The following is an 18,471-nucleotide window of genomic DNA, read 5'->3' as shown; positions in this document are numbered from 1 at the left end:
TTTGAGAAATTTCAGCTCGATATTTCAGTTATTTCCGTCAAGGTGATTTTTTAAACCAGCACAGGTTTTTCATTAATATTTTCAACAAGTTTGAATCCTTGTATATCTAAAACTATAATCCCTAACAACATCCTAATTCTTTTTACCATATAAATATCCTTCAGGAACATTTCTTTGAAATTTCAGTTCGTTATTCCAATTATTTCAGCCAAAATGATTTTTTAAACCAGCACAGGTTTTTCATTAATATTTTCAACAAGTTTGAATCCTTGTATTTCTAAAACTATAATCCTTAACAACATCCTGATTTCTTTCACCATATAAATAACCTTCACGATCATTTTTGAGAAATTTAAGCTCGATATTTCAGTTATTTCAGCCAAGGTGATTTTTTAAACAAGCACAGGTTTTTCATTAATATTTTCAACAAGTTTGAATCCTTGTATTTCTAAAACTATAATCCTTAACAACATCCTGATTTCTTTCACCATATAAATAACCTTCACGATCATTTTTGAGAAATTTCAGCTCGATATTTCAGTTATTTCAGTCAAGGTGATTTTTTAAACAAGCACAGGTTTTTCATTAATTTTTTCAACAAGTTTGAATCCTTGTATTTCTAACACTATGATTCCTAACAACATCCTAATTTTTTTCTTTATATAAATATCCTTCACGATCATTTTTGAGAAATTTCAGCTCGATATTTCAGTTATTTTCGTCAAGGTGATTTTTTCAACCAGCACAGGTTTTTCATTAATATTTTCAACAAGTTTGAATCCTTGTATATCTAAAACTATAACCGTTAGCAACATCCTGATTTTTTTCTTCATATAAATATCCTTCACGATCATTTTCGAGAAATTTCAGCTCGATATTTCAGTTATTTCAGCCAAGGTGATTTTTTAAACAAGCACAGGTTTTTCATTAATATTTTCAACAAGTTTGAATCCTTGTATTTCTAAAACTATAATCCTTAACAACATCCTGATTTCTTTCACCATATAAATAACCTTCACGATCATTTTTGAGAAATTTCAGCTCGATATTTCAGTTATTTCCGTCAAGGTGATTTTTTAAACCAGCACAGGTTTTTCATTAATATTTTCAACAAGTTTGAATCCTTGTATATCTAAAACTATAATCCCTAACAACATCCTAATTCCTTTTACCATATAAATATCCTTCAGGAACATTTCTTTGAAATTTCAGTTCGTTATTCCAATTATTTCAGCCAAAATGATTTTTTAAACCAGCACAGGTTTTTCATTAATATTTTCAACAAGTTTGAATCCTTGTATTTCTAAAACTATAATCCTTAACAACATCCTGATTTCTTTCACCATATAAATAACCTTCACGATCATTTTTGAGAAATTTCAGCTCGATATTTCAGTTATTTCAGTCAAGGTGATTTTTTAAACAAGCACAGGTTTTTCATTAATTTTTTCAACAAGTTTGAATCCTTGTATTTCTAACACTATGATTCCTAACAACATCCTAATTTTTTTCTTTATATAAATATCCTTCACGATCATTTTTGAGAAATTTCAGCTCGATATTTCAGTTATTTCCGTCAAGGTGATTTTTTAAACCAGCACAGGTTTTTCATTAATATTTTCAACAAGTTTGAATCCTTGTATATCTAAAACTATAACCGTTAGCAACATCCTGATTTTTTTCTTTATATAAATATCCTTCACGATCATTTTTGAGAAATTTAAGCTCGATATTTCAGTTATTTCAGCCAAGGTGATTTTTTAAACAAGCACAGGTTTTTCATTAATATTTTCAACAAGTTTGAATCCTTGTATTTCTAAAACTATAATCCTTAACAACATCCTGATTTCTTTCACCATATAAATAACCTTCACGATCATTTTTGAGAAATTTCAGCTCGATATTTCAGTTATTTCAGTCAAGGTGATTTTTTAAACAAGCACAGGTTTTTCATTAATTTTTTCAACAAGTTTGAATCCTTGTATTTCTAACACTATGATTCCTAACAACATCCTAATTTTTTTCTTTATATAAATATCCTTCACGATCATTTTTGAGAAATTTCAGCTCGATATTTCAGTTATTTTCGTCAAGGTGATTTTTTCAACCAGCACAGGTTTTTCATTAATATTTTCAACAAGTTTGAATCCTTGTATATCTAAAACTATAACCGTTAGCAACATCCTGATTTTTTTCTTCATATAAATATCCTTCACGATCATTTTCGAGAAATTTCAGCTCGATATTTCAGTTATTTCAGCCAAGGTGATTTTTTAAACAAGCACAGGTTTTTCATTAATATTTTCAACAAGTTTGAATCCTTGTATTTCTAAAACTATAATCCTTAACAACATCCTGATTTCTTTCACCATATAAATAACCTTCACGATCATTTTTGAGAAATTTCAGCTCGATATTTCAGTTATTTCAGTCAAGGTGATTTTTTAAACAAGCACAGGTTTTTCATTAATTTTTGCAACAAGTTTGAATCCTTGTATTTCTAAAACTATGATTCCTAACAACATCCTAATTTTTTTCTTTATATAAATATCCTTCACGATCATTTTTGAGAAATTTCAGCTCGATATTTCAGTTATTTCCGTCAAGGTGATTTTTTCAACCAGCACAGGTTTTTCATTAATATTTTCAACAAGTTTGAATCCTTGTATATCTAAAACTATAACCGTTAGCAACATCCTGATTTTTTTCTTCATATAAATATCCTTCACGATCATTTTCGAGAAATTTCAGCTCGATATTTCAGTTATTTCAGCCAAGGTGATTTTTTAAACAAGCACAGGTTTTTCATTAATATTTTCAACAAGTTTGAATCCTTGTATTTCTAAAACTATAATCCTTAATAACATCCTGATTCCTTTCACCATATAAATATCTTTCAGGAACATTTCTTTGAAATTTCAGTTCGTTATTCCAATTATTTCAGCCAAAATGATTTTTTAAACCAGCACAGGTTTTTCATTAATATTTTCAACAAGTTTGAATCCTTGTATTTCTAAAACTATAATCCTTAACAACATCCTGATTTCTTTCACCATATAAATAACCTTCACGATCATTTTTGAGAAATTTCAGCTCGATATTTCAGTTATTTCAGTCAAGGTGATTTTTTAAACAAGCACAGGTTTTTCATTAATTTTTGCAACAAGTTTGAATCCTTGTATTTCTAAAACTATGATTCCTAACAACATCCTAATTTTTTTCTTTATATAAATATCCTTCACGATCATTTTTGAGAAATTTCAGCTCGATATTTCAGTTATTTCCGTCAAGGTGATTTTTTCAACCAGCACAGGTTTTTCATTAATATTTTCAACAAGTTTGAATCCTTGTATATCTAAAACTATAACCGTTAGCAACATCCTGATTTTTTTCTTCATATAAATATCCTTCACGATCATTTTCGAGAAATTTCAGCTCGATATTTCAGTTATTTCAGCCAAGGTGATTTTTTAAACAAGCACAGGTGTTTCATTAATATTCTAAACAAGTTTGAATCCTTGTATTTCTAAAACTATAATCCCTAACAACATCCTAATTTTTTTCTTCATATAAATATCCTTCACGATCATTTTCGAGAAATTTCAGCTCGATATTTCAGTTATTTCAGCCAAGGTGATTTTTTAAACAAGCACAGGTTTTTCATTAATATTTTCAACAAGTTTGAATCCTTGTATTTCTTAAACTATAATCCTTAATAACATCCTGATTCCTTTCACCATATAAATATCTTTCAGGAACATTTCTTTGAAATTTCAGTTCGTTATTCCAATTCTTTCAGCCAAAGTGATTTTTTTATCAAGCACAGGTGTTTCATTAATATTTTCAACAAGTTTAAATTCTTGTATTTCTAAAACTATAATCCTTGACAACATCCTAATTTTTTTCTTTATATAAATATCCTTCACGATCATTTTTGAGAAATTTCAGCTCGATATTTCAGTTATTTCAGCCAAGGTGATTTTTTAAACAAGCACAGGTGTTTCATTAATATTCTAAACAAGTTTGAATCCTTGTATTTCTAAAACTATAATCCCTAACAACATCCTAATTTTTTTCTTTATATAAATATCCTTCACGATCATTTTCGAGAAATTTCAGCTCGATATTTCAGTTATTTCAGCCAAGGTGATTTTTTAAACAAGCACAGGTTTTTCATTAATATTTTCAACAAGTTTGAATCCTTGTATTTCTAAAACTATAATCCTTAACAACATCCTGATTTCTTTCACCATATAAATAACCTTCACGATCATTTTTGAGAAATTTCAGCTCGATATTTCAGTTATTTCAGTCAAGGTGATTTTTTAAACAAGCACAGGTTTTTCATTAATTTTTGCAACAAGTTTGAATCCTTGTATTTCTAAAACTATAATCCCTAACAACATCCTAATTTTTATCTTCATATAAATATCCTTCACGATCATTTTCGAGAAATTTCAGCTCGATATTTCAGTTATTTCAGCCAAGGTGATTTTTTAAACAAGCACAGGTGTTTCATTAATATTCTAAACAAGTTTGAATCCTTGTATTTCTAAAACTATAATCCCTAACAACATCCTAATTTTTTTCTTTATATAAATATCCTTCACGATCATTTTCGAGAAATTTCAGCTCGATATTTCAGTTATTTCAGCCAAGGTGATTTTTTAAACAAGCACAGGTTTTTCATCAATATTTTCAACAAGTTTGAATCCTTGTATATCTAAAACTATAACCGTTAGCAACATCCTGATTTCTTTCATCATATAAATATCCTTCACGATCATTTTTCAGTCATTAAAACTGCTCTACAAGTTTTTCTAACATCGAGTTTCCCTTCAAACCCCAACGTAACGTTTTATTACATCCACCACTAATATCGCCGTCCTAGCAAAAGCCTCTCTCGTCCTGGCCTTGTCCCAGTTTCTCCTACATCTTCCTGGTATCCGGCGCACGCTCTCTAAACTCTCGACCGTCATGTCGACCGACAGTTCGAGCTGGAAAAGTGCGAAAATGTTGTCGATCATTCCGAAAAAAAATCCCTCGACTTGCCACATTCGTTTTTACGAAATTTATTCCCACAAATCTTACGGAATTGATATCGATTGTTAATTTTTCGACCGAACAGTTAATCCGATCATAATCGAGTGTTATTCATATTGTTGCTGCCGATATTTTGTAAACATATGACAATGTGGTGGTTTTTTGTGTATGCGCAAGCGCGAGCTACAGCAACAAGATATCAGATTGGTACGTATTAATCATTATATACGGAAGATCTTGAGGAAACTGTCTTAAATTTATATTGAGATTCCGTCAGCCAAATCTTCTCCAAAGGATTCGTCGTTTCCATCTTCTCCAGCTCGTAATCTTCCGAAATAATTTGAACTGACCTTGATGTTATCTGCTGGTATCATCTTCAATGGTTTCAGATCGAATTTCAGTCCTGAAATGACAATAACAAAACGTTTTTCTAAATTATTTTCCAATCAATTTCATCGTTAGTATCTAAAGTTTGTAATAACAACTCAAAATGATGTTAAATTTGATAAATATGATGATAATTATTACTTCTACATCTTCTTCAATAACTTCTGCAGGATCTTGCGAATTGTATTCATAATGGGAAGGATACAGGACGATTCGGTGAGTTTTGAGTGAATTTGAACGGGGCGATTTATTATATTAAATTAAATTTGTATTTGAAGGATTCAAAAGAAATTAATATTCATTTATTTCGGGTTACTTTTCACTCTATTTACATTTTCCCCTTTATATATTTCGACGTCTATAAGAACCTTTTCCTATATTTACATAACTCTTTTCATTCATTTCCCCGTAGTGTCGGAAAAGGGCGAAAAGCCCTAATATTCGAGCTCAAGAATATGAATATGAAATAAGGGTGTCCTATTATGTTTTTGAAATTTATAAAAATATGAATATAGATGGAAGCTTAAAAATGCCGATCTCACATCATCGTGAAACTCGTGGTTAAGTACGGTGGGAAAAATTTCAAATGGCGCCATCTCTAGGATCGTACAAACCATAAAACAAAACAAAAACTCAAACGGACACTATCTAACAAACAAATGACGATTTGTTTTCATAAAAGACGGTCTCTAATGATAAATGACGATTTGATTTTGTCATTCGACTCGTTTTTTTCCAAATAGTACTTTGGTTACGTATTGTGGCTCATTAGCCACTTCTATTTCAAGTTCATCGACCTCCTAGTCCATTCGAGGACATATATGAAACTGTAGAACTGCGAGAAAAGAATAAAATGAAATAAAAACGGGGACAGACTGAAATTACTGAGGAAAGAACGAGTAGGTTGAATAGATTTGAATAAAAAGGAGCCTGTAGCACAAAAAATTTAATTTGTATATATATTTTTTAATATAACCAAACAGGGATCTGTTTTATTCGATTCAATGTGTTTCCCAAATAAATAGAGATTACGAAATTAGCCAGAAACAAAATTTGTTTCAAATAAAATGAAATAACTGGGAATCTGTAAGCACTTAGAAGTCAAAAAGTTATTTTGAAAACTCACCAGCACATACAAAATATAATAAAAACGAAATTAGAAAGAAAACGGAGACACAGATGGAAATTACTGAGGAAAGAACGAGTAGGTTGAATAGATTTGAATAAAAAGGAGCCTGTAGCACAAAACATTGAATTTGTATTTATTTTTTTTAATATAACCAAAGAGGGATCTGTTTTATTCGATTCAATGTGTTTCCCAAATAAATAGAGATTACGAAATTAGCCAGAAACAAAATTTGTTTCAAATAAAATGAAATAACTGGGAATCTGTAAGCACTTAGAAGTCAAAAAGTTATTTTGAAAACTCACCAGCACATACAAAATATAATAAAAACGAAATTAGAAAGAAAACGGAGACACAGATGGAAATTACTGAGGAAAGAACGAGTAGGTTGAATAGATTTGAATAAAAAGGAGCCTGTAGCACAAAAAATTGAATTTGTATTTATATTTTTTAATATAACCAAACAGGGATCTGTTTTATTCGATTCAATGTGTTTCCCAAATAAATAGAGATTACGAAATTAGCCAGAAACAAAATTTGTTTCAAATAAAATGAAATAACTGGGAATCTGTAAGCACTTAGAAGTCAAAAAGTTATTTTGAAAACTCACCAGCACATACAAAATATAATAAAAACGAAATTAGAAAGAAAACGGAGACACAGATGGAAATTACTGAGGAAAGAACGAGTAGGTTGAATAGATTTGAATAAAAAGGAGCCTGTAGCACAAAAAATTTAATTTGTATATATATTTTTTAATATAACCAAACAGGGATCTGTTTTATTCGATTCAATGTGTTTCCCAAATAAATAGAGATTACGAAATTAGCCAGAAACAAAATTTGTTTCAAATAAAATGAAATAACTGGGAATCTGTAAGCACTTAGAAGTCAAAAAGTTATTTTGAAAACTCACCAGCACATACAAAATATAATAAAAACGAAATTAGAAAGAAAACGGAGACACAGATGGAAATTACTGAGGAAAGAACGAGTAGGTTGAATAGATTTGAATAAAAAGGAGCCTGTAGCACAAAAAATTTAATTTGTATATATATTTTTTAATATAACCAAACAGGGATCTGTTTTATTCGATTCAATGTGTTTCCCAAATAAATAGAGATTACGAAATTAGCCAGAAACAAAATTTGTTTCAAATAAAATGAAATAACTGGGAATCTGTAAGCACTTAGAAGTCAAAAAGTTATTTTGAAAACTCACCAGCACATACAAAATATAATAAAAACGAAATTAGAAAGAAAACGGAGACACAGATGGAAATTACTGAGGAAAGAACGAGTAGGTTGAATAGATTTGAATAAAAAGGAGCCTCTAGCTTATGAAAAACTGAATTTATATATATATTTTTTAATATAACCAAACAGGGATCTGTTTTATTCGATTCAATGTGTTTCCCAAATAAATAGAGATTACGAAATTAGCCAGAAACAAAATTTGTTTCAAATAAAATGAAATAACTGGGAATCTGTAAGCACTTAGAAGTCAAAAAGTTATTTTGAAAACTCACCAGCACATACAAAATATAATAAAAACGAAATTAGAAAGAAAACGGAGACACAGATGGAAATTACTGAGGAAAGAACGAGTAGGTTGAATAGATTTGAATAAAAAGGAGCCTCTAGCTTATGAAAAACTGAATTTATATATATTTTTTTCAATATAACCAAACAGGGATCTGTTTTATTCGATTCAATGTGTTTCCCAAATAAATAGAGATTACGAAATTAGCCAGAAACAAAATTTGCTTCAAATAAAATGAAATAACTGGGAATCTGTAAGCACTTAGAAGTCAAAAAGTTATTTTGAAAACTCACCAGCACATACAAAATATAATAAAAACGAAATTAGAAAGAAAACGGAGACACAGATGGAAATTACTGAGGAAAGAACGAGTAGGTTGAATAGATTTGAATAAAAAGGAGCCTCTAGCTTATGAAAAACTGAATTTATATATATTTTTTTCAATATAACCAAACAGGGATCTGTTTTATTCGATTCAATGTGTTTCCCAAATAAATAGAGATTACGAAATTAGCCAGAAACAAAATTTGTTTCAAATAAAATGAAATAACTGGGAATCTGTAAGCACTTAGAAGTCAAAAAGTTATTTTGAAAACTCACCAGCACATACAAAATATAATAAAAACGAAATTAGAAAGAAAACGGAGACACAGATGGAAATTACTGAGGAAAGAACGAGTAGGTTGAATAGATTTGAATAAAAAGGAGCCTGTAGCACAAAACATTGAATTTGTATTTATATTTTTTAATATAACCAAACAGGGATCTGTTTTATTCGATTCAATGTGTTTCCCAAATAAATAGAGATTACGAAATTAGCCAGAAACAAAATTTGTTTCAAATAAAATGAAATAACTGGGAATCTGTAAGCACTTAGAAGTCAAAAAGTTATTTTGAAAACTCACCAGCACATACAAAATATAATAAAAACGAAATTAGAAAGAAAACGGAGACACAGATGGAAATTACTGAGGAAAGAACGAGTAGGTTGAATAGATTTGAATAAAAAGGAGCCTCTAGCTTATGAAAAACTGAATTTATATATATTTTTTAATATAACGAGCTAATACAAAGAATGTAGACACGTAGAGGACGATTTAGAATACATTCGGAGGTTTTAATTAATCAATGTCCTCAAAAATACGAAAGTTGATTGAACTAGCAGTGTATACTGAACCGCAATACGTGAACAAAGAAATATTCGACTTTATGCCAGCCCTGTCTTGTTTTTGTGTCTATTTCCTGAGAAACTTGAGGTGAAAGCGGAATCAACAATGAACGGGAAGGGATAAGACAGCTATGACATATGTTATACACCCGTTTACCCTACAAGGTATTGTTGACGTTATGGTAGGTACGTCATCAATCTTCGAAACGAGATTATGGAGATTCTGGGGCACGTATTGTGTTGATGATATACTTTGTTCTAAGGTCGCCAACTGGAAAAAATACGCTTGAAAAGTTGTACTCTACAAAGTTTGTTGTTGGCGAAAGGAAAAAAAAAACCATTCAATCATCTAGGGAGACTTATTATACGAGAACGTTTCCGATTGTTATTTCTATTTTATTGGATGAAGTTTCCCGAACTGTTTTTATTGATATGTTCAAAAGAAGAAACTGCTTAAATAACCCAAGGTGTTAATTCGATAAATTATTGGATGTTTTCATAGTAAATCCTTGTATATACAAATTTGACATTTCCATTATGAAGTTTGACATTTTTAATGACGAACGTACACAGAACGTGTGCTATTTGAGCTGTCATTTAGCTGTCAAAACTATTTGTTCAAGTGTCATCGAAATGAGCGTTCAGGAAAATGATTTGGATTTGAAAAGATGTTTCCTTATATAATAATACAAAATGAAAGTTTATTTAAAGAAAAGACGATGTAATTTCGAAAATAATTTGTTAAAAAAAAGCATAAGAACAAAACGGTATACAGGGGCAAGTTAAAAACTTATCGATTCCAAACTTGGTTTCAGAATCGTCAGGTTCTGATTAGATTTTTAGTATCAGGGATATTTTGGAGACGTTTTTTTGAAAAAAATATCAAACTATATCAGGGTGATGTACTTGACACTTCCATTATAAAGTTTGACATTTTTAATGACGAACGTACCCAGAACGTGTGCTATTTGAGCTGTCATTTAGCTGTCAAAAAGTGACAGCGAATCGAATCATCATGTAAAATGATTTGGATTTGAAAAGATGTTTCCTTATGAAATAATACAAAATGAAAGTTTATTTAAAGAAAAGACGATGTAATTTCGAAAATAATTTGTTAAAAAAAAGCATAAGAACAAAACGGTATACAGGGGCAAGTTAAAAACTCATCGATTCCAAAATTGGTTTCAGAATCGGCAGGTTCTGATTAGATTCTTAGTGTCAGGGATATTTTGGAGACGTTTTTTTGAAAAAAATATCAAACTATATCAGGGTGATGTACTTGACACTTCCATTATAAAGTTTGACATTTTTAATGACGAACGTACCCAGAACGTGTGCTATTTGAGCTGTCATTTAGCTGTCAAAAAGTGACAGCGAATCGAATCATCATGTAAAATGATTTGGATTTGAAAAGATGTTTCCTTATGAAATAATACAAAATGAAAGTTTATTTAAAGAAAAGACGATGTAATTTCGAAAATAATTTGTTAAAAAAAAGCATAAGAACAAAACGGTATACAGGGGCAAGTTAAAAACTCATCGATTCCAAAATTGGTTTCAGAATTGGCAGGTTCTGATTAGATTCTTAGTGTCAGGGATATTTTGGAGACGTTTTTTTGAAAAAAATATCAAACTATATCAGGGTGATGTACTTGACACTTCCATTATAAAGTTTGACATTTTTAATGACGAACGGACCCAGAACGTGTGCTATTTGAGCTGTCATTTAGCTGTCAAAAAGTGACAGCGAATCGAATCATCATGTAAAATGATTTGGATTTGAAAAGATGTTTCCTTATGAAATAATACAAAATGAAAGTTTATTTAAAGAAAAGACGATGTAATTTCGAAAATAATTTGTTAAAAAAAAGCATAAGAACAAAACGGTATACAGGGGCAAGTTAAAAACTTATCGATTCCAAACTTGGTTTCAGAATCGGCAGGTTCTGATTAGATTTTTAGTATCAGGGATATTTTGGAGACGTTTTTTTGAAAAAAATATCAAACTATATCAGGGTGATGTACTTGACACTTCCATTATAAAGTTTGACATTTTTAATGACGAACGTACCCAGAACGTGTGCTATTTGAGCTGTCATTTAGCTGTCAAAAAGTGACATCGAATCGAATCATCATGTAAAATGATTTGGATTTGAAAAGATGTTTCCTTATGAAATAATACAAAATGAAAGTTTATTTAAAGAAAAGACGATGTAATTTCGAAAATTTTTTGTTGAAAAAAATCATAAGAACAAAACGGTATACAGGGGCAAGTTAAAAACTCATCGATTCCAAAATTGGTTTCAGAATTGGCAGGTTCTGATTAGATTCTTAGTGTCAGGGATATTTTGGAGACGTTTTTTTGAAAAAAATATCAAACTATATCAGGTTTATGTACTGTTTAATACTCTTACGAATTTTTAATTTCAATTTATGTATTTTTTTCGATTACTTTTTAAATTTCTAAACGTATCAAGCGAAGTAAAATTTTGTCACAAAAACTTGGACATATTATTAATAATCTTGAATACAAGGATGAATATTTTATTATTTTTGATATATAAATGTTATTTTGAGTAAATTCTAACAACTATATATACAGGAATACAACGAAAAGAATGGAAATCGTTAGCGGTCAAACTCTAACCAAACTTTGAAAACTTCTTGTTCTATTTCAAACACGTCTTCGTACTTTAGTTTCCTGTTTTCCGAACATAAGGACGAATTTTGCATCGATTCCTTTAAATACTCATAGCTTCGAATATACAAGATACGATGTTGCCAAACTCTTATAAATATCTGATTTCAAAAGCTTTTTTTTTAGTTGGGGAATTCACGAAACGGGAAACTTTAAGTACCGCGTTGATTGTGCGTTAAAATAAAACTTCTAAGACGTTTCGATAAAGCTCTACCAACATCAGTCACTTAATGAAATTTGTAGATTTGTCACAAGGTGAAGAAAAAACCCCACCACAACTTCTATTTGATTATAAACGATTTTGCAACGTTTTAATTTTGTAATTTACATTCTATATTCATTTTGAGGGTGTACTACGAGGGTTGAGTGATTATTTCACTTTGCTTCGGGTACCGTACGTAAAAACCAACGCGGTTTTTAACGCCATCTTTTGTAAATTTGGATAAGATTCATTATTTTTGATTCTAATCTTTTTATATCTCATTGAACATTTTTAAGCGATGATTTATAATAAGTATGTCAATCAAAAGTTGATTGGATCGAAATATTAGTCCGGGTGATGTCCAAAAAAAAATTATTTTACCAAAACAGCATATTATATCTCCAGATTTGGTTTTTAGAGAATAAGACCTTGAAGACGATTATTTTAGTATTGAAAGTCTTTTCTGGTTTAGTTACTGAATGATTTGACCGCATCAAAAATCACTAACCAGTCAATACAATCGTCGATGCAGGCTTTCCATTTTGGCAAGTTTAAATTTTGTTTATGCGAAAAACCTGATTGGTTAAATTGGGATTAAAAGCTGATTATTTCGGAAAAATATCAAATTCCTAAGTCGACCGAGAAGTTCATGGTAAACATAATCCAAGTGAGGGACTCAAAGGAGAATCGTCGAGTTTAATCTTACGTTATCCTTTGGGAGGACATTGTCGGGAAACTCATTGGAAACATTCGGCCATTCAAAGAGAAAAGGGAAGTTTATGATTTTTATGATGAAAGTGTATAAGAAATGGATATAATAGGAAAAAAAAATCGATCAAAAAATATTTGAGAAACTTTTTTTTGGTCTTTAAAAGCAATTGATAACTATTTTCACTTATAGTGTGATTTTAATTGAGATACCCTGTATATTTAAATAATTATTACAGAATAATAAACTTCCGTTAAAATTTTGATCATTTTTAATGTTTTATTACACAGGGTTGGCTCTAAAACATGAAAAAATACATGATTTATTAAGTTTAATTTTAAAATTCAATTTAACCAAAATTTCAAAATAGAAATTCATTTTTCTCTTATATTGCAGATAGATAAAATAATTAATGATGGATTTTGATAGATTTCGAAAATTTGCTACGTATTAAAAGGGGCAGTTTAGCTCGATCCCTCCAGATTTATTCTAATTTATTATTTTAAAGCTTCTTTTAAATAGAATTCTTTCATACAGCTCCGATTTTCCTGAAAATTTAGAATTAATTTCATCTTACCTTCCACATCAAGGTCTATATGATCGCAAGGTGAAAAAATTGTTTTTAATGGGTGAAAACCACCCCTTATCGAAAAATAACAATATTTCAGTTTTTCCTACTTTTTTTCGTTTCAAATGTTTTTCGTTTATGCAGCGTAAATATCTCAACATATTGTATAATAGAAAATTTGTATATTTTGAAGTATCGACCCTTAAAATTCTTTAAAAACTACCCTTCTGTTGGAAATAATATAGAAGAAAAATCTTTCGATGTTTTAAAACATTACAATTTGATTTTTAATGGAAAAAATTCAAAATATTATAATAAAATTCAATTGGTTATTTATTTTTATCGTTCAACCCTTAGAAACTACCCCTTTGCAGAGAATAAAATAGAAATAAATCTTATAACTGCCAACTTTTCGATTTTGCGCATTCTTTTCGGTTTTAAATTTTCTTGTATCTACTTGAAGTAATTTTTAATTGTCTATACCCTTAAGAACCACCCCTTTACCATGATTATAAGTAAAACATCTCTTGGTACTTCCAAATGTACCCACAGACAACTTTGCGTCAACAAAAAAAATCCGTGCGCCAAAATTTGAAACTTTTTCATATCCTATAACTCAAAAAAATGCAAGTTTTTATTTTTTATATAACTCCATTAATTTTGAAGCTACGACGTCCTACAAAAAACCATTTTAAAGGTAATTTTCAGGGCTACAAGTCTATGCATGTTATAAAGGTTTTAGACCCTCCAGATTTTATTAATAAAGGGTCAAAGGGCTGTGGATAAGCAATTCTCGTAATATAGTGACAGATTAATTTCGTTATAACTTCGTCAATTTTCATGATACAAAAAAAATTGAATAAAAAAAAATAATCGTCATAAAAATTGCTTTAATTCGGTTTTTTATTTGTTTTTGTATCTTTCTTAGTTATGCAGAAAACATGAGCGATAAAAAATTTTTTGAAAAATAAAAAAAAAATTTTTATTTATTGCTAATTTTTTTCAAAATTATGCATTTCTAATCAACCAAACTATCAAATATCATAAATAACATCCGAATGAAGTATTTCGCACAAGGAATAAGTTTAATTTTGATTTTCAATGAAATGGTATTTAGTTTAAGTGCAATTTTTTTACCTTTAACTATTTTGCATCATATCTCACTGAAATTTCAGTCGAAACGACTTTTATCAGTAGTCATTTGAAAGGTCTTTTTACGCTCTTTAAAAAGTATTCCGTGACTTTTTGTTGAAAAATGTACCCTTTTCCTTTTATTTGAGGTTAAATGCTCAATTACGTAAAACAAAAGCTATTCAAATATCTATAACTTTATAACTTGCTTTAGGTAAAACGTTAAAATCTTAAATTATACCTAAATTTCTTCATTTTTTTATAAGCTTCATTTTTGTTTATCACATTGTTTTCGATAAAATGTACCATTACAAAGTTATACGTAAAAAACGCGTTTTTTTTGACGAAAAATCGTACTTTTCAATAACTCAAAAACTATCGATCTGGCAAAAACTTTTTCACTCTAAATTTGCTGATCTACGTCACACATAGTCTTTAGAAAGTTGGTACTACTGTCAAACGTCATATGGACAGCGCCATCTGTGTGTTAATCACCCGATTTATCAAGTGACGTAGTAATTTCTTTCTGCAGCACGCGACGGAAGTTTTTTCGTTAATTCGTTTGTTTAAAACGACAATCTTGTTTCGGATTGATCTAAAATGTCAAATAGAAATTATAAACAAAGTTTTGATAGTTTTTATTATGTTTGAGGACAGTTTATATTTCCAAAAAACGTTGTAGTTTCGTTAAAGACTCAATACCTTCTGGATATTCTGGATTTTTGTTGCAGATCAAGATAAAAAGTAGTTACTTCATGTGTTCACCAGGAAAAAACATTCATCTTTGATTAGGTCCACCAAAGCCATGGACAGAACTCACAAAGAAACATGTGTAAGAATTGATCTGAAAATAAGCGACTTCCTGGTGGACCTACTGAAGTTGTTGATGATCAAATCAAAGTCATGATTGAAGAGGATCGTCATGTAACCGATTTGAGTGATAATTGAATAGACAAACACTTAAAATCGTGATGGAGGAGTTAAGAAGCTTCGAAGATACGATGAACCAGCACAAACCACATCGACAAACAACAAAAAACGCTCAAGCTGTCAGTTTGGTGGAATCATAAAGATGTTTTGTGTTCCAAAAGATCAATTATGGATGAAGCAATCAAAGAAAAACGACCAGAATGGTCAAGACCTCAAACATCTTTGGCAAACCGTGGGAAATTATCGAAACTTGGCCGGGAAGTGACGCCGCGTCCTCAATATAACCCCGATCTTGCACCAATTACTTGTCTCATCAAATAACGATGATTTTCAATCGAAAATTCGTTTTATTTTATACGAAACTACTTCAATAGATTGCGATTAAAGTGATGTTGAAATACTCCGCATTTAATTAACCAAATTAAAACATCCAAGGATTTTTCGGACACAAATAACGCCATATTCAATAATAAATATTTGTAGCAACCCTCGTAACTATAAAAATAGTTATTTTTCGATATTTATCGTATGAAATTTGTGTTAATTACCTTGGAGAATGAGAGATATAAAAATTAGGATCGAGAAAAGTATAGATACGACTGCATCCCTTTTATAACCCCCATTGATCTAACCTATTTGCCGCTCCAGCTGCTAGACGGCGCTGCGCGACGCATTACAGACCCAACAGCGAGAAATAGTCAGTTTGACGTCACGTCTCTCCATGGGGCGACGGTATCGTCGTTTAGAAATGTTAATATAGTATTTACGTTGACTTAAAAATCGGTGGAATAAGTTAATGAAGTGACTAAGTGATAAAAATTTGCGATTTACTACAATTATTTTTGTTAGGTGGAAAATTATGAACAATTTTTTCTGTGGACGGTTGAATCCGATTCGTTTTATGTAGTTACGAAGTTAATTTTGGTTCCGTGACGTTGCTTTGTTATTAAAAATTAAATTCTACATCATATCAACAAATCTCAGTTGAATATTCAAGTTGTAATCCATTTTTTAAGATAATACGTTGGATATTTATTTCGAATAGTGTCAAAAATATCGAAAATATTCTTATGTGTTAGATATTTTGAGTAAGAATTCGATTTTTCGAGTTTTTAAGATTTGGCGGACGCAACATTAAACCAGGCCCCTCCGCCAAAATTTGGACTACGAGCCGAAGTTTCCGAGTTTTTAATATCTGGTGGGTGCAAAGTTGAGGCTCGCTCCTTCACCAAATTTTGAAATACGAGTTGGATTTTCGAGTTTTTCAATATTTGGCGGACGCAACTTTAAGGGAGATCCCTTCGCCAAAATTCCAACCACAAGTCGAAGTTTCCGAGTTTTTAATATTTGGTGGATGCAAATTTGAGGCCCGTTCCTCCACCAAATTTTGAAATACGAGTTGGATTTTCGAGTTTTTCAATATTTGGCGGACGCAACTTTAAGGCAGATCCCTTCGCCAAAATTCCAACCACAAGTCGAAGTTTCCGAGTTTTTAATATTCAGTGGATGCAAAGTTGAGGCCCGTTCCTCCACCAAATTTTGAAATACGAGTTGGATTTTCGAGTTTTTCAATATTTGGCGGACGCAACTTTAAGGCAGATCCCTTCGCCAAAATTCCAACCACAAGTCGAAGTTTCCGAGTTTTTAATATTCAGTGGATGCAAATTTGAGGCCCGTTCCTCCACCAAATTTTGAAATACGAGTTGGATTTTCGAGTTTTTCAATATTTGGCGGACGCAACTTTAAGGCAGATCCCTTCGCCAAAATTCCAACCACAAGTCGAAGTTTCCGAGTTTTTAATATTCAGTGGATGCAAATTTGAGGCCCGTTCCTCCACCAAATTTTGAAATACGAGTTGGATTTTCGAGTTTTTCAATATTTGGCGGACGCAACTTTAAGGCAGATCCCTTCGCCAAAATTCCAACCACAAGTCGAAGTTTCCGAGTTTTTAATATTTGGTGGATGCAAATTTGAGGCCCGTTCCTCCACCAAATTTTGAAATACGAGTTGGATTTTCGAGTTTTTCAATATTTGGCGGACGCAACTTTAAGGCAGATCCCTTCGCCAAAATTCCAACCACAAGTCGAAGTTTCCGAGTTTTTAATATTTGGTGGATGCAAATTTGAGGCCCGTTCCTCCACCAAATTTTGAAATACGAGTTGGATTTTCGAGTTTTTCAATATTTGGCGGACGCAACTTTAAGGCAGATCCCTTCGCCAAAATTCCAACCACAAGTCGAAGTTTCCGAGTTTTTAATATTTGGTGGATGCAAATTTGAGGCCCGTTCCTCCACCAAATTTTGAAATACGAGTTGGATTTTCGAGTTTTTCAATATTTGGCGGACGCAACTTTAAGGCAGATCCCTTCGCCAAAATTCCAACCACAAGTCGAAGTTTCCGAGTTTTTAATATTCAGTGGATGCAAATTTGAGGCCCGTTCCTCCACCAAATTTTGAAATACGAGTTGGATTTTCGAGTTTTTCAATATTTGGCGGACGCAACTTTAAGGCAGATCCCTTCGCCAAAATTCCAACCACAAGTCGAAGTTTCCGAGTTTTTAATATTCAGTGGATGCAAATTTGAGGCCCGTTCCTCCACCAAATTTTGAAATACGAGTTGGATTTTCGAGTTTTTCAATATTTGGCGGACGCAACTTTAAGGCAGATCCCTTCGCCAAAATTCCAACCACAAGTCGAAGTTTCCGAGTTTTTAATATTTGGTGGATGCAAATTTGAGGCCCGTTCCTCCACCAAATTTTGAAATACGAGTTGGATTTTCGAGTTTTTCAATATTTGGCGGACGCAACTTTAAGGCAGATCCCTTCGCCAAAATTCCAACCACAAGTCGAAGTTTCCGAGTTTTTAATATTCAGTGGATGCAAATTTGAGGCCCGTTCCTCCACCAAATTTTGAAATACGAGTTGGATTTTCGAGTTTTTCAATATTTGGCGGACGCAACTTTAAGGCAGA

The 18,471-nt window shown here is 31.2% G+C and overlaps 1 protein-coding gene across 11 annotated transcripts in view; it reads left to right on the top strand.

Moving 5' to 3' along the window:
- Positions 1-18,471, top strand: part of LOC130891983 (protein still life, isoforms C/SIF type 2) — a 142,466-nt gene that overhangs the window by 30,163 nt on the left and 93,832 nt on the right. Inside the window, exon 1 of one of the 11 annotated variants that reach the window (XM_057797144.1) lies at positions 4,990-5,250. The exons of 8 other annotated variants lie outside the window; for them this stretch is intronic. In XM_057797144.1, the coding sequence (XP_057653127.1) occupies positions 5,212-5,250 (39 nt within the window). In that variant the 5' untranslated portion in view covers positions 4,990-5,211. Of the gene's footprint in view, positions 1-4,989; positions 5,251-16,220; positions 16,353-16,478; positions 16,500-18,471 lie in introns of those variants that run through there. 2 more of the 11 variants (XM_057797143.1, XM_057797142.1) reach the window with 2 other exon arrangements.

This window comes from Diorhabda carinulata, chromosome 3 (genome assembly GCF_026250575.1).
Source record: "Diorhabda carinulata isolate Delta chromosome 3, icDioCari1.1, whole genome shotgun sequence".
Classification (NCBI taxonomy): Eukaryota; Metazoa; Arthropoda; class Insecta; order Coleoptera; family Chrysomelidae; genus Diorhabda; species Diorhabda carinulata.
This window is presented reverse-complemented; position numbering and strand designations above follow the sequence as displayed.